The sequence below is a fragment of the Embiotoca jacksoni genome, unplaced genomic scaffold (assembly GCF_022577435.1).
Source record: "Embiotoca jacksoni isolate LCO1_2020_lvr unplaced genomic scaffold, fEmbJac1.0.p SCAF_36, whole genome shotgun sequence".
Classification (NCBI taxonomy): domain Eukaryota; kingdom Metazoa; phylum Chordata; class Actinopteri; family Embiotocidae; genus Embiotoca; species Embiotoca jacksoni.
Window position 1 is genome coordinate 2,804,252 of NW_027185388.1, and position 21,631 is coordinate 2,825,882.

The 21,631-nt window shown below is 42.1% G+C and overlaps 1 protein-coding gene across 3 annotated transcripts in view; it reads right to left on the bottom strand.

Annotated features, from left to right (window-relative positions):
- Positions 1-168: 168 nt before the first annotated feature.
- The window catches only part of grk4 (G protein-coupled receptor kinase 4), a 43,375-nt gene continuing 21,912 nt past the window's right edge, over positions 169-21,631 (bottom strand). For 2 of the 3 annotated variants that reach the window (XM_069165983.1, XM_069165985.1), the window contains 11 exons: positions 16,622-16,714; positions 16,041-16,104; positions 15,637-15,777; positions 11,322-11,512; positions 10,024-10,061; positions 9,423-9,512; positions 9,116-9,324; positions 7,737-7,874; positions 6,878-7,015; positions 5,865-5,996; positions 169-3,788 (listed from right to left, as the gene is read on the bottom strand). In XM_069165983.1, coding sequence (XP_069022084.1) covers positions 3,732-3,788; positions 5,865-5,996; positions 6,878-7,015; positions 7,737-7,874; positions 9,116-9,324; positions 9,423-9,512; positions 10,024-10,061; positions 11,322-11,512; positions 15,637-15,777; positions 16,041-16,104; positions 16,622-16,714 — 1,291 coding nt within the window. In that variant the 3' untranslated portion in view covers positions 169-3,731. Of the gene's footprint in view, positions 3,789-5,818; positions 5,997-6,877; positions 7,016-7,736; positions 7,875-9,115; positions 9,325-9,422; positions 9,513-10,023; positions 10,062-11,321; positions 11,513-15,636; positions 15,778-16,040; positions 16,105-16,621; positions 16,715-21,631 lie in introns of all 3 variants that reach the window. The other variant, XM_069165984.1, reaches the window with a different exon arrangement.

The following is a 21,631-nucleotide window of genomic DNA, read 5'->3' on the forward strand; positions in this document are numbered from 1 at the left end:
GCAATGAAGTGCTTCAATTAATTCCAACATGTAGCAAATATTCAATATGCCACCAGTTTGCTAAAACAGGTCAAAGCAGCAGGGCACCACTTTAAGTCCCATCTCAACCCATTTATGCAAAACTATCAACAAAATAACATGACACAAAAAAAGTCAAGACACAAGTAATTTTTATACAAATGGCAGTGTATTATTTCATAATTACAAATGTCAGATATGGTACAACAACCAGTGATACAACTTGTACAAGAATTAACAATGACTGCAGTGGTTGAACGACTTGACTGTACAGATACAAAAAAAAATAAACAAAAATTTTTTTAAAAAAAATCAAGAAGTCCCAGGCCCAGTTTGAATACCAAATTATGCATTAGTCATTCCTCCCCTTCCTTGACAGCATCACTTATCGGACATATCTGAACAGAAGAATGTGAAACCCAGCAGAACCTCCCAACTTGTATTGGCGTTTATCCCAAAACTAGACTCGAGTGAGTCAAGGAACTGAGGATCTCTCACTTCTAGACGTTACCGTCCCACTTTTGGGGTTTGAGGATGAGCTCACCATCAGAGTCTCGGAGGAAAGGCAGGAGAAAAGGAATGCTTGTTATGTATTCAAACCAGGCCAACTCAGCTGGTCACCTTGCCATTCATAAAGTTGTCCTCAGATACCAGTGAGATATGTTGGCACTAGAAGGTCATCATTTACATATACAAGGAACCTGAAGTATTACAAACTGATACATGCTTGAGTAATAAAACATATGCATTTTTTTTTTGTTTTTTGTTTTTTTTTAAACAGGCATTACAATGCACTTAGTGCGGACATTCAAAACTGTTGAGCTGTTTAAAGTTCCTTTATGTGAAGGAATTTCTCTCAGAATGGACGGAAGGTTTAAGAGGTTAAAAAAAAAATGGATGTCAGAAATCAACATGGTAATTGGCACATATATAATAAAAGGCTGTCAGTCTTTCTTCAGTAAAGTCTTCGGAAAAGAAAACAAGTTTAATTTAGTTAATGGTGCTTTTGGTATCATTGGCAATAAAAGTTAAAGACACTTCCTTTAGTCATTGTCAAAAACACACCATAGCGCAGTGAAAGCAAAGAGAACTTCTTCACTGCCGTATGGATGGTAGAAGAGTAAAGATCCTCAAATACAATGACAGAGGCATGGATGGCAAACACAGTTTAGTTTCCCTGTGAGAATGAGAGAATGTGTGTTCGAGCTTAGTTACATGTTAGAAATACATCATTTACAAGGTTTTTTGAGGCTAAAGAGCTAAAAGGCTAAAATCTACAGAGGCAAGCGAAATCAGCTTCAAAATGTGCCTGAGAGCAAAAAAAAAAAAAAAAAAAATTAGACACTCAGAAACTCAAGTGACGATAAGTCAGCAACAGCTAGATGCACACGTTTGATTCCTGATGATGGAATGTGCAACAGGGGACAAATTTTTTTTTAGAACAAGCCGCCTCCAAATGAGTTAATTAGATTAGGGACTATATGCGTACCATTTTAAAAAATATGCGGTTTCTTAGAAATTCAACAGAGTAATATTCAAGTCCCTACATGATTCTGAACTACTGTATTGACAAAATGCAGACACTGCTTTTCTGTAGAAAAAAAAAAAAAAAAAAGAAAGTCTCAAAAAAGTGAAACAATCCTTCAGGTAACTAAATTGCACAAGGGTACAGCTAATTTACTGGAAAGCGTTAGATTGAACAAAGCTGCATTAGCTTACAGTGTAATATACACACACAAAACTAACATGTCCAGATGGGGTATTCACAGCATTAAAAAACAGGAGATGGGGGAGTAAACAACAAACCGCCTCGAAAAAAAGGAAAATTTTAAAAATGGCTTCAAATGCCTCTGCAATGCCAGTGAGAACAGACAAATAGTGAACAGAAATAATCCTGATTAATGACGGGAAATGTACAGAAAATGTGTTTTGTTCATGATTGGAAGGAAACACTTCTTTTATAATAAAGCACAAGTGCACAACAGTTGTGGTTCTGCGAGTGTTCGTGGACACACAGCGACGGTCCACTTCTCACTGTTTTCACACGTATGAGCAACCGTCTCCCGCGAGACAACGACATACAGGATTTAAATGGAATAGGTAAAGGCGGGTGTTGTTACCGTTAACAAATTGTATTTTTCTTCAATCACAAACACAGCTAAAGCCACACGAGATCTAAATGGAGGTCAGTTAGCAGGTACCGTGCTATCTACGGTCAAACTGGTACAGAGGCTAAAGCAGGCTGTTATCTTGTCTCAGTGCAGAGGCTAATAGCTGCTGATAGCTGAATCAGTGGAAGTTAGCTGGATGCAACAGATATCTTCTTTCTTTTTTTTTTTGCTATCTTCTAGATGAAGCCATTGTCAGCTGCAGGTCAGGTCTCTGATAAAGTCCCATCATCATCACCATCATCATCATCATGTGTCTCTTTGTTCCAAATTATTCTCCAGTCAACCAGAAGGAGGCTTTCTGGTGTACTATTTTAAAAAAAAAAAAAAAAAAAAAAAAGGGCAGCAAATTACTAAGAAATATCGCGGGGAAAGGATTTCCGCTCTGCACATAGAATGATTTATAATGACCGAAAAAAGGAATGAAAAGAAAGTAAAAGCCAGGGAGTACAACAAAAGCAGAAGAAGTAATAAAGATAAATGAACAAAAAAATAAAATATTCTGCCTGAGTAAATAATGTAACAGACGTTTTACTTAACAGCCGTGCTCGCGGTGAAACACTGTCTGGCATCTAAAATTCCTGTTCTGAGCTGTTTGCAGCTCATGAAAGATTTTTTTATATATTTTTTTTGTAGTAGACGGCCAGCAATTATCAAACCTTGTGGGACTGAAAACGGCCAACCCAGTATTTACTTTGTTGTTTAAAGGATACTTAATTGTTGCACATGTTAATTAGAAGATAGCCAGAAATAAATCTCTGCTAGATCTGAGTTGGTACAGACACCTAGAAGACAGTTTACTGCTATCCCATCCAGTGCAACCTGCGTATCCGGGCTGAGGTAAGGGCACGGAGAATCCAAACCAACCTTAAATAAAAAAAATATTAAAAAACAAAACAGGGCAGGTGGGCGTCCAACACATGGGAGAGGATAGAGCAGCGTGGCATCAACACAGCAATGACAGACTGGATTTGTTTTTTTCCCCCCACTCATCGTTTGGATGTACACGCTTCGTTCAGATCTACCTGAGCCTCGAGGCGTACGGAGGCGGAGGGTTAGTTCGGGACCAGGCGGAGCTGATGTGCTAAAAAAGAAATACACGTCACGTTGGCCAAATTAATGACAAACATACAGCACATGTATTTAAAAAAAAAAAAAAATTAAAAAAAAGGCCTTATGCTACATAAAAAATAATAATAAAAAGACTACTGGTACTGTGCTTCTTAAAAAAAAACTCCCCAATACACATTATCCATACTCATTCCAAAAGAAAATAAAAAGGAAATAAAAATGTAATGTATGCATTCAAGTGGTACTTTTATGGCTTTTTGTACAATACAACCTTTAGTGAAAATATACATCTAGACATAAATTCAAGTACAAATGTACAAAATCTTTAAACTCATACTTTTTTCTTTAATTATAATACACTTTTAATACAGCTCATAAATACAGGTCAACATTCACTGAGTTCCAAAGATTTGCGCTCGGTTGGAGTTTGTGGTGAAGTTCTGCGGCGGAGGGGGTGCAGGTGGAGGGAGTGGTTTAAAGTCGCGAGGGCTCCTCGATCTCGTCGTCACTGTAACCGCTCTTAAAACAGACCTGGGGAGAACCGGAAGTGAGCACATATCACGGATGTTAGAAACTCAGCGCGCCATCTCACGTGCGAATGAAACGCTCTCCCTGAAAACCTCCGACCTCGACGTAACCACATCAGGAGTCCTACTTTTGTCGTCCAGTACTCACACACATAACTATGAAAATGTTAAAGGATGACGTGCAATTCCAGCAAGGGCAAAGGTGTGGGGCAAAATTATGATGCAACTGGTCGTTGACTTTTCCATAATAATAAAAGTATAACGTAGAACTGCTATTTAAAAATGTTCTGTTACGGCTCTGCTCCACTTAAAATCATGTCATTTTCTTGATGGAGACTCGATTCATCATTAATACATGATGTTGCATCTGTACTACAAAGAGATTCTTTATCTTTGATTGATGATTAAAAAAAAAAAAAAAAAAAAAGTAAACCAAAAGAAAAGCATTTAAAAGGCAGCCTGCATTCTTCCCCTCCAACTTCCACTAATAAGATAAGGAGGCCCGCACGACAGGTGATCAGAAAGTTCAGAAACTGCTCCTGTTGTGTGCAAACAAAGCACAGCGCCGTGACATGCTCAGAGCAGGGGGAAGCTATTACGTTTGTGAAGAAGTATTCCAAGTGACAAGACTTAATCAACATCAGCACGACTTACACAAGTTTTATGTGCACATTCGCGATTTCAACATGGAAAACTGAAACTTGAGCAGATATCAGATTTTGTTAAAATTTTGGGGGGAAAGTAAAGAAGTTCCAACGATTGTGTTGTTGTGGGGGAAAACTAGTTTTGATCTGAGTGTGAGCGGGATGTCATGTTGGAGAACCAGAGTCCCATCATGCAACAGTTCAGGTGGTTTCCACTGATTGTTTTCCCTCAGAACGCCACAGTTGAACTCTGCGTTGATAGTCTGACTCTGGGGAAAGAATTCACAGTGCACAACCCTTCATATGTCAAATAAAACCCTTGTGGCTGCGCTGCTGACCTGACGAGCCTTTTTTGGGGTTTTTACCAGCCACTCTTAGAAAAAAAAAGAATGTGACTCATAAACACCTCGCCCGGCTAACTGCTTCATCGCCTTTCTGAAGAATTTTAAAGAGTCTCAGTTGCCAATTTTCTGAGTTTGACACAAAAAGTTGAAATCGCGGTCACAAAAACGACTGGAACACAAGTGCTGATGTTGATCCAGCAACGTTAGTTGGAATACTTTATCCCAAATGTTATAGCTTTCCTCCTGCTCTGTTCACAACACTTTACTCTGCTTTGTCTGCATGCAACAGCAACAGTCTCTGGACATTTTGATTCCCCTGCATTTGTTGCCTGAAAGACAAAATGCAGGGCAGAAAACCTTCTGTACTGATCATGAGCTTATTCCTGCGATTGCATGGTAATAAGTGAAAATGGCTCAGTGAACATAGGGACATTTTATCAACCAACAGCTTCTTCATTCTGGATTTTGCCAGACAGACATTAAGGGATCAATGTTCAGAGAGATTCTGATCAGATAATCAGACCGAAGCCATAAAAGTGTCGGCGACAAAAGGCAGGATTCTGACAAAGAAAAGAGGGACATATTCCCCATCCTTCAGAGAAAATTACACCAAAGAATTCAATCCAAGGGAAGAACAGAGCACAATGGAAGGTCTCTGTAATAAAGGACCGGCGGAGAATAGTAGAAATAACCTGTTAGCTGAGCAGCTCCTGGTGTGAAAACCATTTATCACCAGCGACGAACATTTTGTGTCACTGGATTAAACTATTAATGGCAAAGCTTAATATTAGTTGAGATAAGCCACAGATTCCTCATGTTAAAAGGTTACAAATTAAACAAAGAAAGTGTAGAGGGACAAAACTTTTCAACACAAGATACAAGTAAAAAAAAAAAAAAAAGACAGGCCTTACTCAAACTAGGAACAACTGGACGTTCACATTTCAGAGGAGCTCAGGGATAATCGTTTCACATGCTGAGTTTGGACAAGGCCTTGAAAAAAAATAAAAAAACGAAGGAAGGAAGGAAGGAAGGAAGAGAGGAAGTACCTTAGCCCCCACCCCCTCGCACAGTTGCCGGAGCACTAGCACTTGCCTCTCTTCTGAACAGGCGGTAGAAGAAGCCTCTCTTTGGTGGAGGGTTAGGCCGGTTCACGTCCAGGTCAGAGCACAGCGTCCCGTCCGTCTCGTAGACGTTGATTTCTTTGAAGCACTCCATCTCGATCATCTGCACGGGAAGAGAGATGGAGTCATCACTGTATTCCTCTACATTACTCAAATAGCAGGACACGCATCATTAGGTGTTTCCGGACAGGAGGACATTTTTCATATTTCTAAGAACTATCAGAGGAAGTACCCACTTTTATTTCCGTCTGCACTGCAAGAACTAAGAACAATTCGTAGTTCTTAGAATCCAATTTTTGATTATTTCATTCTTTTTTTTAGCTCCTATTTCTGAGTAGGTACTTTCCCAGTACAATAGGAACGAGAGTGACGCAAGTGTCGGTTCACTTCCTCACCGTGCCGTCAGACAGCCTTTTTTCCCCTCAGAGGAACTGAAGGAGTTATCGCTCTCTCTTCAAAAAGGTACCAAACTCCCTTGACAAAAACAAGAATTTTGCGGCGCAGAATACGGGGCTTTGCTGATCTACCACTGCCTCCTCGATTGGTTTGTTAAATTGTGTTATTGTGGAACTTTGGTTGTGTTTTAAAACTTTGGCTCAATAACACAAAATAACTAACACAGCTGTAGACCAGCAACTCCTGTGCTCTGTGAGGTAAAATCACAATTTTTTCCAATGGAGTCTGGTGACTGCATACATAAGTATCTTTATCGTGAACAAAACACAGATAAATGGATCATTGTTGTTGTTGTTGTGCAGAACCAGGTATGACCTTTCAGCTTTCCTATTGCAGTGTGAATGCAAACAGAAAAAAAAAAAGCCCCTTAAAAAGACATGTAGTTCTCAGTGAACTCCCCAGTAGGTGTTTCCAGAACAGTTTGTTCCAACAACACCGAACTATACAGGTATTCCTATTTGCTGTAATCTTTCCTGCTGTGGGACTGAACAATGACATCATCTCAGCGGCCCCCCGAGCCTGCAGTACCTCGTTCTGCCACGGGATGGAGACACTGCCTGTGACAAACTTGTGGTAGAAGTCGTCGTCTGTGGGGTCAAGGTTCACGCCTTTGACTGTGGAGAACTGCTCGATGTCCAGGACGTCTTTACAGTACACGGCTCGAGGCTGAGGGAGGAAAACAGAGAGAGGAAGGAGAAAGACGTCAAAATGAAGTAAATGAGAAGGAATGAGTTACTCCAACTGTGTTTGAATGATTGGGGGGTGGGGGGGGGGGGGTAATAAACCTGAAATACACTGAATCAGAGGAACATTTGAATAACATGGAAATCTTAACACGCCTGAGGACTGCTTTGTTTTTCTTCAGTGTGGCTCAACTGACCTGAAAACCCCTCCAAAAAAACCACACTGTAGATAACACTATCTGCTTTCAACTATTGATTTAACCTCTCGGGTCGCTCACTCTTCCTCGCTCGCTCTATTTCTGACACTGAAGAAGCCCCGATGCTCTCTGAATGAAAATAACGTGTGAACTGCAGACGGGAAACAAAAGCTTGCACAGTTTTTTTTTTTTTTTTTTGGAGTTTAACTATATTTTTCCAGGGAAGTTGGTGGTCTGTATTACGGTCCGTCGTGACACATATTCACCCTTGAGAGTATAACAAAAAAAAAAAAAAAAAAAGCCCCACTGGAGATATTGACGACGATTACCGTGAAACACGGCAGTTAAAATGACGCCACTGACACAACACACCCAACGCCGGCTCGCCAAGCTGCGATAACGAGCCCGTAAGTGTTTGTTTACTCCTGACAATGGTATTTCCTGTATACTGATCCGCAGCCTGTGAATCGAGCCCGTGTGCGCCGTGTGTGAGTTTGCGGCGCTTACGTCCGGGCTGAAGGGAGGGTCCAGCATGTTGGCCTCCAGCCGTTTGAAGTTGATGTTTCTGAAGATGGGGTGCTGCTTGACCTCGATGGCCCCGCGACCTTGACATCCCAGTCTCTCCTTGGGGTCCTTGGTCAGGAGCTGGGACGCAGCGGGGAGGAGGAAGAAGAGATTTAAACACGGTAACTCTCTAAAGATCTGCACTTTTAGCTCCGACAACTCGGGCAGATTTATTGCTTCATATTTTTTCCCATGAAAAAAAAAAAAAGTACAATAAACAAAATCCTCTGTTTCATACAGTTTCACAATTAATAAATCACACACCCAGAGAGGAGGAGGGTTCCTGTGATGTTGGATAACTCTTGACAGTTTTATGACTAATCCCTCCAGGTCAATGTATACAAAACACACACGGCCGAGTTTACATGTAATCCTCTCGCCTTTATGTGTCTGACTCCTCAGAGACTCATGAAGACGACGCAAATCCGTCCACTCGGGGTTAATGCAGCGACCGTCGTGGAGAGAATTAACAGATCTTATGGATGATATTACCGCCGCACCACCTACAGCAGCTTGTGAAGCGGATGTCCAGCGGTCTCGGCGTCAGCTTTCACAATCAACAGCCCGACGGCCTCTCGCACACTCTGCGTTTCGCCTTTGTCCTTTCACAACTCGGGCTGAACCCACGCCAGGGAAAAGCACATTTTTCGGTCTCGTTTTCTCGCTCTCATCACTTGTCTATTTCGGGGGTTGTGGGTAATGACCGTCTCTCCCTCTGCTCCTCCCCTCCCCCCTTTCTTTCCTTATTATCTTTCTCCCATTTTCCTTGCAAAACCCTTTCTTCTCCCTGCTCCCCCCCCTCACCTCCCCTCCCAACTCTCCCTGGGGAGTCTTTGAATTTGCTGAACCGTGGGTCAAAATGTTCCGACGCGACACACACACACACACACACACACACACACACACACACACACACACACACACACAATGTCCCGTCGCCTCCTGCTTGGAAACAGAGCAGCTCAGTGGCTCCCTCTCCAAGATCGTGTTGGTGAAAGAGAAATTAAGTTTTAAGAAACGACTAATCTTTTTCAAGCCGACTAATATTTCTACATTAACACGTTTTAGCCTGTTTTGGTTCTATAGCAAAAATAATACTCTCATCAGTAGCAGACTGCAGCTGTTATTAAGTAAAAAAAACTATGATGGTGTCATGATAGCAACTTCTGCTTTTCTTGTGTCCCCGTTTGAACCGAAGATAAAAGATGCTCCTCTATTAAAGGCCACTGCTACTCATATTAATAAAGACAGTTAACTGCAGTGAAGCAAACCTGTTAATGTAATTTATCAAGACGTCATCACCTCCATTCCCTCCTCCTCACCTGTCTGCAGATGTCCTTGGCCTCCTCGACGAACTTCTCGGAGTACTCCTCCTGGTCCTCGCGCACTCGTCTGTCCACCTCCTCCCGTTTGACACGTTCCTTGCGTTTGCGGAAGGGCGACTGGCCCTGAATCATCTCGAAGATCAGACAGCCGAGCCCCCACCAGTCCGGGCTGAAGGTGTAGCTCTCGTTCTGGATCACCTCGGGAGCTGAGGGGGGAGAGGTGAGGGAAAAACCGACAGGAGGGGGTTTAAAATCGGACTGAGAATGACTAAAGAAAGGAAGCGGAAGAGGACGGGAGTCGTACCCATGTAGCCAACGGTGCCCACTCTCCCTCGTATCGTCTCCCCTTCAGGGATTTGAACAGCGAGGCCCAGGTCGGAAATTCGGATGTGTCCTAAACATAAAAGACAAATAGATGAGTTATCTACCCGAGATGATGTCGCATGTAAATTCGGGTTTCTTTACTGACTTACAGAGAAACCAATAAGTGTAAAAGGTCCAAGACACGATGCCCTAACAAGGATCATATTACACTAAAGTAAGTAGGGAAAGAAATAGAAAAGTAAGCACTGAGGAAAGATATGTGGAGGACGTTCCTCTATTTCAAGATGAGACCGTGTTTGAGAATAAATGATACGGGAGGATGACTCAGAGGAGAGAGCGTGATGTGAGGAACTTCAAGAGATGGCTTTTCAGCCTGTGAAAGATGGGGAGACGCTGACTGCATTGTAAAATGGACGAGTGACAAACAGCTTGTTTGTTCTGGACATTGTGAGCTATGGGATGCATTAAAAAAAAAAGAAAAAAAAAAAAAGTAATATCCTCGAGGCTGTGCTCACATATATGTATCAGCCCAAAAACTCTGGGCTGAATTTAACGGTGAGGAAAGAGGAATGCGGACGTACCACGGTCATCCAGAAGGATGTTTTCAGGTTTCAGATCCCTGCAAAGAAAACAAAGCACGTTAGTGAGAATAACATCTGGTTGTAAAATAGAACTTGTTTAAGCATATAACAATGAAATGGTGGATAAATATTTGTATTATTCATCATTTTGACATTAGGTTTTTAAGCTTCTACAGTTGAATAATAGATGACCATCTGCACACATAACTTTATTTATTATCGTGTCTTGTACTGAGACATATTTTTCAATGTTGCTCTGGAACTTTCTGGCTGAGGATGCCTCATGAAACACATTTAAATTAAATCCATCTTAATACCAGGTTGTTATTTTACTTTATTTGAACTAAGAACTACGGACAAATTAAACCACATAGCCAACTGTGCAGTTTACTGTAACACGTGCAGCTATCAAGGAGCCCGGTACGCGGTTATAAGTACACGGGCCGTGTGCATGTGGGTGTCCTCTGAGAACATGCGTGTTTATGTTAGCATCACGCCGAGGCTCCACCGAGCTTGACAGGTGGATTACACCTCAGCGAAATCACCATTAATCCAGTCACACTTCATCACGCAGGACTTTCTTTCTGCACTCGCCTCGCTGTCTCACCGGAGCCGGGACAAATAGTTGGACGCGGCGGGTTCACGGTTTCTTTCCGACCTCTGAATTATTGAGGTATGTCCATTAGATTCATGTCTTAAAGTAATGTTTTCAACTTCTTATTGCAACTCAGGCCAAGATATCATGTGTTTTACTGTTCAAGTGAGTCAAGATAAAAAAAAAAATTAAAAAAATTAAAAAAAAAAAAAAAAAGAATTCCCAATTTTCCCATATTTCAACCGGATAGTGTTTTTCAATAGACTCTTTCTGTCTGGTACAAAAACTCCACAGTGAGTCTGTAACAACAGACCTGGTGTTAAAAAAAATTAAGTCGTAAGTCTAATCCCAGCTAGCTAAAAAATAATGTATCATCAGGGTAAATTCACAGACTTTATAAAGCTCCCATCGGGACCAGGATAATGTAACGGTTTATTTTTCCTGTGGTAGAGACATGATTGTCAAAGTAAAGTGAACTTCATGGGTAAAAACAAACAACAAAAAAAATGTAGTGGAGCGTTCAGCCAGTGGAAGGCAAATTCTCATGTACCACAAGCTTACATAAGACGCTTCGAGGACTGAACACATCTTCAAAATACCCACCAAAAATTCCTGAAGCTTCTGTGCTTCATGCAGTAATGACATCAGTTACACGTGACATCAAAGTTTTCCGGGGTTGGTTTTTTTTTGGGTGTGGGCTCACCTGTAGACTATCCTCTCACGGTGCAGGTCCTCAAGGCCACAGCAGATCTCAGCAGCGTAGAAGATGGCCCTCTGCTCGTCGAAGCCCGAGTTGCCCATGTTGTAGATGTGGAACTTTAAGTCACCGCCATTCATTATGGTCAGCACCAGGCACAGCACATCCTTGGTCTCGTAGGCATATGCTAGACTAACCTGCGGGAGCGAGGTTACATTTTTTTTTTTTTTTTTTTTTTTGGGGGGGGGGGGGGGGGGGTAATGAGGGAGGTGAAAGGAAAAGGAAGGAGTCGGGAGTGGTGGAGGAGGAGGAGAGAAAGGAGGGAGGAAGAAGGAGGAGAGGTGGTAAGAGACAGAGTGGCTAGAAGAGCGTGATTGCTTCATTCAGGTTTGTTAAACGCCCCAAAAACAATCATCCATTCTCCTGAAAGGAGCGTCGGGAATGTACACAAATTAGAAACAGAGAGAGACGTGGGAAACCATCCTCCTCCCTCTTTAATCCCTACCATCCATTTCTCTTTTCTTCCCCCTCATTCCCACCAACCTCCCTCCCCCTCTCCGGCTCCCCCCTCGTGGGTAACTGACACAGGGTGGCCAGTGTGCATGTGCTGTTGTGTACAAGCAGGATGTTGCTGCCATCGCAGAGGAATGCCATCTGCCGCGGAGCACAAGAGGGGACGGGAACTATTGTCACGGGCCAGGTGACCAACACACACACACACACACACACACACACACACACACACAGATATACACACAGTGCCTAAACAAACACACAAATATGAACCAGAAGGCAAAGATAATAGTTTTCCAAAATCGTGGACAAACCTGAAATGTGCCTGCCTCACACACTGTGTTGTACACGATGAAAAGATTTCCTAAAAGTCTCCCAACAATGAAAGATGTTTTTTCAATTGTGCAACCAAAATGTCCACTGATGGCTCCTCTAATCTATTTACATGTTTTTTTGTTTTGTCTTTTTTTGTTTGTATGTATGCATCAGAAGCCCCTCTCCTTTCATCTATTTATTTACTAATTTGTTTTGTTCTATTTGTTTATTTGTCTCCTTTCGTTATTCCCCTATCTTTCTAGGAAATAAATGACCTCACCCTCTAAGGGTATAAATATCACAATATCTGCTTTTTCCTTCCGTGATGTTTAGTTGTCCCAGAGAAAGGAAAGTTAGTTCACAGGCTCTTTAATCCCGTATTTAAATCAGATTGAAATCCCTTTTCTTGTATCTCTACAACCAATTAATTCAATTTTACAAATACACAAATGTATTTTTAAGGTTTCTTCTGTGGGGGGGTGGGGGGTGGGGGGAGACCATTAAACATAAGACATTTTGTCATAAAAAAAATAATAGCATTTCAGTTCTTGAACAATTTCATCGTGCTGGGAGCCGTATCAAAAAACTGAAAATGATAGCGAGCCAGATCGGTATCAAAGAGAGGCAGCTCTACCTCATTCTCACCTGCTGGAGACTTCAGAGCGGGGTCACCCTGCCCCGTGTCTCTCACACACACACACACACACACACACACACACACACACACACACACACACACACACACACACACACACAGAATATGTGGACGGGTTATTGGTGAAAACATACAGTAAGCTGCCGGCGTGCATCGACTAATAGCACGCACCGACCACAAAAAGGTAAAGAAGAACAGCGAGAGAGAAACGAGGGGTTTGAGAGAGCACTTGACTCTTCTCCTTGCTACTGCTGTTTGGTCAGTGTTGCTAGGCAACAGAGCTGCTCTCGTAGGTAGAGAGGCAGATGAAGAGTCATCAGTTCTGCCTGCAGCAAAGAGAACGAACGAGCGAGCGAACGAGCGCACACACACACACACACACACACACACACACACACAGATAAAGTCATGTGCCAATCCCAGGTGACAAGAGCTGCAAGTCTGAGGTTCTGTAACAAGCCCACTCCAGCCTCTGTGTGTGTGTGTGTGTGTGTGTGTGTGTGTGTGTGTGTGTGTGTGTGTGTGTGTGTGTGTGTGTGTGTTCTCATGCATGCCCATACACATGCTTGTGCCGTGACTCACTCAAAACAAGGACGCGCAACATAGCTCACGCTGCACCAGAAACCAACTAATCCAACACGTAGTGCAACTCCAACACACACGTTAGCTTCCAACAGAGGACACGGAGAGGCTTCGGGCTCTCGGACGGTCCAGGTTACTGTACCACAGGTCCATATCACACTTCTGTCACACAGTGTTTCTGCAGCGTGTCCACGTCCACACACAAAGAACACACAGGCCTGACATTTACATGCGTGTCCCTCCGGCCGATCCGCTCTGCAGTCCAAAAAAACGAGCACTTTGCTGTGATTTTGTTGTCTTTGGAACAATAATTTTTTTTAAAGAGAAACACAACACGGAGCCAAAGCTAAGATTTCTTTTTCCTGCCGGAGCACCTGAGACGTGTTTGTGCGTACAGTCGGACGAAATGGAAAGAAAAAAAAAAAAAAAAAAACACACACCGCTAGTTTTCCGACTGCTTTTCAGCCCCGATGTCAAAGACCAGTTTGAGCATTTACATTTTAATACTGAATAAATGTTGAAAGAAGAGAAAAATAAAAGAGGAACATGTGTACTGTTACAGTTAGAGACCAACTGACAAACACTAAATCCTACCGCTCACTGATAGTACTTATTTTAGCCTTATTTATTTTTTTTTTTTAAATAAATGACACGTAACCACACCGATATCTCAATTTCAGGTCATGATTTGTTCCCATAAATGTATCATGCTATATGTGACCGGACCGTCAAGCTGCAGATTTGTCTGTCGGTGCAGCACGGAAGAAATGAAAAGCCAGGTGACTCCCTAAAAACCATCTGCAACGCGGCCAAACCCCCACGTCTTACTCACGACTACGGCTGAATTTATAGAAATCCTCCACAGGAAAATATCAGCCAAGAGCAACGCCGCTATTAAGAGCTGGAAGCACGGCGGTACAGAGGTAGAGTAAGGATGTCTTTTTTCAGGGCTGGCACACATGCTCAGAACCAGGACACTGTACTACTTTATTCTACATGCAGCCGCTCAACTGAAACGTAATTTGTGCCTCCAGTTTTCATTAGAAAAGCACATGTATGACACACACACACACACACACACACACACACACACACACACACACACACACACACACACCCTAGCAACGAGGCCTCTCCCTGCAGCTTGTGCAGCGTGTGCTTTTAACAATCCAACAATAGTAACGCTCTTTGTTTGTTAACTTTGCTGGATGATAAGGAAGAGACGTTTTAATAACACTTCCTCATTAATGCGGAAATGTCTTTGGACATTTCTTCCTGTACCTCAGATTTGGGGCTTTAAACTTTCTCTCTTCGTGTCACGACCTTGACGTGCAGATTTGACTTGACTACAGGTGTGTTTTGGTTGATGTCAGATTAAATTCCAGTCACACGCACATGAACATTTGACACAGCTGAATGACTTAAGTCTTCAACCGATTGTGTGTAGAGTGAAAATCGTTCAGTAATCCATCATTAGATTCAGGAAATAGAACGAAGTTCAAGTGTATGAAGGCTTAGTTATCGAGTTCCATTTCAGACACTTTAAGGCATTTATTTTCTTTGTTAAAACTTTAAAATATATAATATTTTAGGGGTTTAATCAACGCCAAGAGAGGGACCTTAAAATTGGATGTGTGATCAAAGTAGTGTGTGTGTGTGTGTGTGTGTGTGTGTGTGTGTATTTCACAACAATCAGTGACACACACCTGTCATAAAACACAAATATATAACTATTACTCTGTATATTTGAGTTTTAACACCTCTGCATCAGGAACACATTAGGATCTGCATTAAAAAAAAAAACGTCATGGTAACAAAACAGATTCAGGAGTACATTAAACAGCTGATCGATGGCTGACAGCACGCTCCAAATAAAATAAAATCCGGCATGTTCGCAACGTTGCAGGTTTGATATGATTATTGAACAATGGATTCGGCTTCGATCGCTGCGTTGGATTCGTCACCTGCCGCTCGTAAATCATTGCTCATCGTTTATCTTACTTTTGGGGCTCAGAAGTTCAACAGACTAATAAAACTTGAGCTGCGTCAACTATCTTCAACAGGTGATTGACAGCTTTTGCAAACATGCCGTTTAAATTTCATTTGCAGTATCCCGGAGCCATAACCATCAATAATACTCTCACACACACACACGCATACGCACACACACACACACATGCACGCACACGCACACACAAGACAAAAACAGGTACAAATTCTGTTGTAAAGGTTGAATAAGAAAAAGGTAGTACTTACTACAAAACTACTGTTAACTTTTTCTAAAATGCGTTTTTCGTTTAGTGCCATTGCTTCACCTTTTCTTTTCTTCACTCGTTTCTTTTCCAGCTTTTTACAGGCGTACATCTTACCGGTGGCACGTACTTGGCAGGCACAAACCTGGAAAACAAGCAGCGAAGGGAACGTGATCACACATGTGCACGTATGGAAACACGCTTTTAAAAAAAAAACTATAACTAAGGCAAGTTCATACATCACAGCACAGATTTCTCAGAATCAATGAAATCATGAACAATGCTGCATTAGATAACCGTTAAAGGTTATTCGTAGCAGCTTATTCCCAAACTTTATGTGTAAAAGAACATAACTTTAATTACCACGTCATTATTTCAACTGTATGTCTCCAATGTTGTGACACTTACCTCGCCAAATCCACCTTTTCCTAGTACTCTATAATGTCTGAAGGTATTTTTGGTTACTGGTTGCCTGCAGGGATAAAAGATACAGAAGAAGAAGAAGAAGAAGAAGAAGAAGAAGAAGAAGAAGAAGGGACAAAACAAAGAGGAGACGTAAAATAACTGATAGTTTATGTCATTCTCACAGACCATGTGACGCTCCAGACAGAGTAATGGTCTAATTTATTATTAATCCACCCTGATGACTGCTGTTTTCACCCTGCTCTGGTTTCCCAGCCATTATGCAAAGCATCATCAATTATTAACCTCACACACACACACACACACACACACACACACACACACAGCACCACCTTTGTGTTTTTACTGCTGCTCTCCTGGTCTATATATATACCATTATGTTTTTTTCTTATTTAACAGTTATTGATGGTTATTATTGTTTGGAGCAAATAGGCAGAATGAAAGATTATGAACCTGAACAGGGAATATTCAATGAGTTAAAGATCACAGGTGTCATTTTTATGTAAGAAAACAGAGTGGTTTGCATGTTGGCTTTGCACAGCGTGTAATCGGCAGTGACTACCCACCTCTCCAACCATTTCCACTGCAGGAAGCGAGAGAAGTACATGGACTCGTGGTAGGAGGAAAATGGAGCTCCACTCAGATAATCACGAACTATTCTGGAGTGAGGGAGGAGGGGGTTGGGGGGGGGGGGGGGGAAGAAGAGTGGTGATCATGTTAAAAACACCATAATAAGGATGTAACAATGTCATGAGTGAACCAGGAAATGAAAAAAACAAACCACAAAAAAAACCTAGTAAGATTTCACGCCAGCTATCCTAAAGAATACGGTTTAAGCTTTGCAGTGACGACACACAGACCCCTCCTCTACCAGACCACCTCCTGAAGTACATACGTGTGCATGCTTGTGTAGATCTGTGAGTTCTGCGTCTGTGTTTGGCCGCTGCTCGGCCGCGTTACGGTTCAAAGCCAGTGGAAAGATGGAAAAAAAACTCAATAAACCACCGTGAAAAATGAAACATGCCTTTTCAAACCAGGAAAGTTGGGAGATTTTTTTGTATTTTTTTTGTTTTTTTCCAGGACAAACCGGTTTTTACTGAGCCAGGAGCTTGGGCGGAACATCTAATCTATACGAGTGTGTGGGCCCGTCCAGATCTATCCAATAATTATATCATACACACAAGCACAAAAAAAAAAAAAAAAAAAGAGGTTACGGTTCTGTGAAATTCCTGCCCTGACACCGAAGTAACCCGAGTTTCTCTGCGGTGTCACGAGAGGTCACGGCCTCATGGTCTCCTCACGGCCGTTCGTCCAGCATCACTCCGCTGAGAGTTGCAAGAACATGACTCTTTGACACGAGTCTGGCAGCCTCGTATATTAAGAGTCCTTTTTAACTGAACACGCCACAGATGTTGTTTGACTTAAACACCATGTTGTTTTTAACACCTCGGTACCAAACGGTCATGACCTCCACTGGGCAGCTTCGATAAGGGTTCATAATAAAATATAACAACAGGTTAGAAGACCTGTTGTCGTTACGACAGCCTTCAAAATCTACCGTTCAGGAGGCAACATGTAAACGGTCAGAAGGAGCCCGATGATGGACGAGTCGAAGCAGCAGCTTTACTTCTTTATCGTCGTCTTCTTTCGACTTTTTTCTTTTCTGAACCACTAGAATCCGTCACTCCTGGAAATCGGGATCTTAAACGGAAATTCAAGGCCGTCAATTTTTCCACAAAAAAGGTCGTCTGCAGGAGCTGTGTTGTTTTCTACATTCGTCACAGATTGTTCTGTAAAGCTTTGTCACTTTTTTTTGTTTTTTGTTTTTCTATGTTCAATAAATATTTTTTTTTTTAAAAAGAGCAGAACTAAAATATTTCTGATATGCAGCATGATTATTATCACAGGAACCGATTACATATTTATCCTTCATCAGATGGTGCTTAAAAAAAAAAAAAAAAATCACATCTTTTCTTTCTCGACTGGCGATTTTTTTCTATTTCCTGCAATTTTATGCAAAAAACTCACTTAAAACTCAAATTACATCGCGATCTTTGAGAAAATCCGCTGCAAAAATTTAACATTTTTGATCGCAACAATCACAAAAAAACTTAGCGAAATCCTGGAGGGATTGACTAGTGTACTAACAGTATCTGGTTTCATAGTAATAATAATAATAATAATACAGATATTTTAATATTGTTAAATTGCAGTGAAAGATGTACTGTAGTAACTCAAAACTCTGTCGCTACAATACAAGAATAAATAAAACAATACTTGAGCCGCTGGTATTAAACTATTAATGGTTTGCCTTTTTTTTTTTACCTTCAAGCTTTTGCAGGCTTTTACAAGCGTGGCTTCCTATTCTCTCACACAAGGACAGTTCAGCCTGTGGACTGCAGGAATCAGCAACTTTAAGATTAAAGGACGACCCGCTCTACAATCTGAGCTACAACTTCCCCAACGACTGATTGTTAAATCCCAGTCCTGGGAGGCTCCAAGCCGTCGTCATCACATGCTGCAGTTTAGTCTCAGAGATGCGCACCAAGCGGCTTCAGTTTCACACCAAAAACCACATCATTTGGTTTATGAAATAATTACAGTTTGATGTTGGACTTTAGTTGCGTTTAGGCACCAAAACACCAGAAGATCTGGGTTTGGATTAAAAAGGTCATTTTACTTAAATTCACAAGTATGTTACTTTAAGAAGAAAGAAAGTCACGTTGGTTTTTGCTTTATTTTGGACTCTAAAACCAGTCTGCCAGGTGAAAGTCCTGCGTTTGTTCCCGCCAACCCCCCCTGACCACCTCTCCGCCTGCAGACGCCGACACTATTTCTAGTCCGTCACATCGATCTCCTTCCATCTGGGTGGTCACGGTGCCGATGCCAAAGCGCACATTGTGTGCATCTCTCTGATGCCGACGGCTTCGACAAAATGGCGGTATTTTTGAGAAGAAGCCGGAGGTTCCCCATAAAACCGCCCCTCTGATCACTCAGAGGAAAAAAGGGATTCACAACCTGTAATCAGTTTGGGATTTGTTCAACTTTGAAACTCAATTTACTGAAACCTGATCAGCTACATGACCGTGGAAAAGAGTTTAGAGACTGCAATCGTCCTAAATAAGCGGTACTATTCCTTTTTTTTTTATTTTTTTTTATGTTTTTATTTTTTTTAAGCTGTACAGTTCCTGAACCATAACAAACAATTAAAAAAAAAAAATCACGCTGGTACTTCTGCTGACCAGTGCGGATCCCAATCTCCTCCGCCAGCCGACAACACATGAGCACAAACCAAAGTCGGGGCAGATATTCCTCCCCTGCCACCCAAATGTTCAGGCGATACTTGTATTTGGCCTGGAGATTTTCCTTGACCATATTTTAAAATTACTTCATCACCAGGGAGGACGAGGAAAGCTGCCTGTGGTTACCAACATTGCTGGAGTAGCTGTTCTTGGCAAAAGGCTCCGGAGTAGAGAGTTTCCACATGGGAAGCACCCTGTGCTGTGTTAAAAGAAAACCGAGTTATGTCATTACGGGACCCAGTCGCTCTGTACATGAGACGAACCTCAGGAGTACGGCGTCAAGACGATTTTATCAATCTGTCCTTTCTGAACTTGGATGTACATCAAAGTGCCATCGAAACGGATTAAAATGACCTAAAAAGTGCTGACATGCCCTCAATACATACATTTAATTTCCATTAAAGTCTTGAGCACAGCATCATTTCCCTCCCGTATCAAACTCGGCCTTCGTTCGTTCACTCATCAAGATCAATTGCCTTGAAAAGGGGGCTGGAGAAAGGCGGGAGCCACGCGGTGCCTGGCGTGGACCAGAGCTGCCGACGGACATCACCGGCAGCGCACGGCTACAATACGGCTTTTGTTACACAAAAGGGAGCGAGAGAGGAAAAGAAAAGGGAAAGAAATGACCAGCGGAGAGACCCTCCGTCAGGCCACGGCCAACCACCAAAAACACCAAAGACACACAAGCACCGAAAGGGCCACGCTCGATTCCTGCGATGACATAACCGTATGTTCCACTGCAGCACAAGAAAATCCATGAGTGAGCTAATAACGTTTGTGTTAGTGGGAGCGCGGCGCTGCCAAAAGTCACGTTTCCACATGCGGCACCATGCTTTCCTACAGGCTTTCCCTCCGAGAGAAATCTGAGCGAGCCCCAGGTCAGAATTACACATCGGAATAGAAATATTAAAGAAAATCTGAATTGCATAACAGAATAATAAAAATAATAAGGATAGTGGAAGGAAGGAGTGATGACTGAACTTGGACGGGATTCCCAGTGAAAAACATCTGAACTGCTGCTGCAAGGCTGCAACACGTGTCCGTCTACGCTTGTTTTTTTGTTCTTCTTAACACTTTATTTCCATCTTTCCTCTCTTGTTCCCCCAAAACTCTTCTTTTTATTCACCTTTCTTTCCCTCCAACTTTCTGCAGACAGATTTTGATCCAGTCAAGAAGTCTGAACGGAGCAGATGGTGTTGAACGTAACGCTGTGGTCTTCCTCTCCGTCTCGAAACTGACCCAGCAGACCATGACCTGAGAGGCCGTGTGTGTGTGTGTGTGTGTGTGTGTTGTGCTGCTCATCTGAACCACGAAGCGCTGACGTTTCCAGTTTACGTCAAACACAAACCACATCGCCCTCCAGATTGTATTATTTTTCAAAGTCTGAGGATTCCTGCAGATGCAGCATGCAAATCCGATTTGTCTGTAGTCTGAACAAAGCCTTATTAAGACTTCTACACCGTATAAAATAATGATTTTATAAATCCAAAATAAGACTGCAGGCTGAGTGTTTTGGCAACAAGGATCCCTTCATCTTCTTCCTGACGTTGGTCCAATCATTTCTAAACTAAATCCATCTGCCTGTGTGGCTTATAAGCGGAGACTTCTCATAAATCCAGTGTTTTTTTGAGGACTGAGGAAACATGGGTCTGTTTTTCTTGATGTGTACCGATTTAACGAGTACCGTCCTGCATGTTATGTATCGACCTTACTGTATATTTTAATGCCATCGATTTTTTTTTTTTCCATCTGTTGGCTACATTGCTTCTGAAAAATAAATTCAGTGAAATAAATAAAAATGTGCTGTTTGGAACAACACATTCCCGGGGGGAGATGCTAGAGAAGCGGCGTGACGCAAGAAAAAAAAAACAACTATTTGCATCAAAATGTCTGAACACACATCGACACGTGTATTTTTAGATTCAGTGTGACTTACAATCCTGAAACAATCACCTCTGATGTCAATCATTAATAAACGGACACAAATCCGCATAGAAATTATACAGACGCACATTTTTTTGTTGTCCAATATCAGAATAATTCAGCAAACAGGCGCTGATAACAGCTGATTCAGCACTTTTAATGTTCAGCGATGCTAAAAGAGGTCTGAAGTTTGCATTTCAGAGATCATTTGCTGATTCAATGGCAGCATTGTTCTCCCCTTTTTTCTTTTTTGTTTACCCCAAAGCCAATATTAAAGAAACTGTAGTTCTCAGACCAGATGAGTGATAAAGGTGCGTGCCACATGGATGCCCTGAGCGGCAAGTCTCCGGT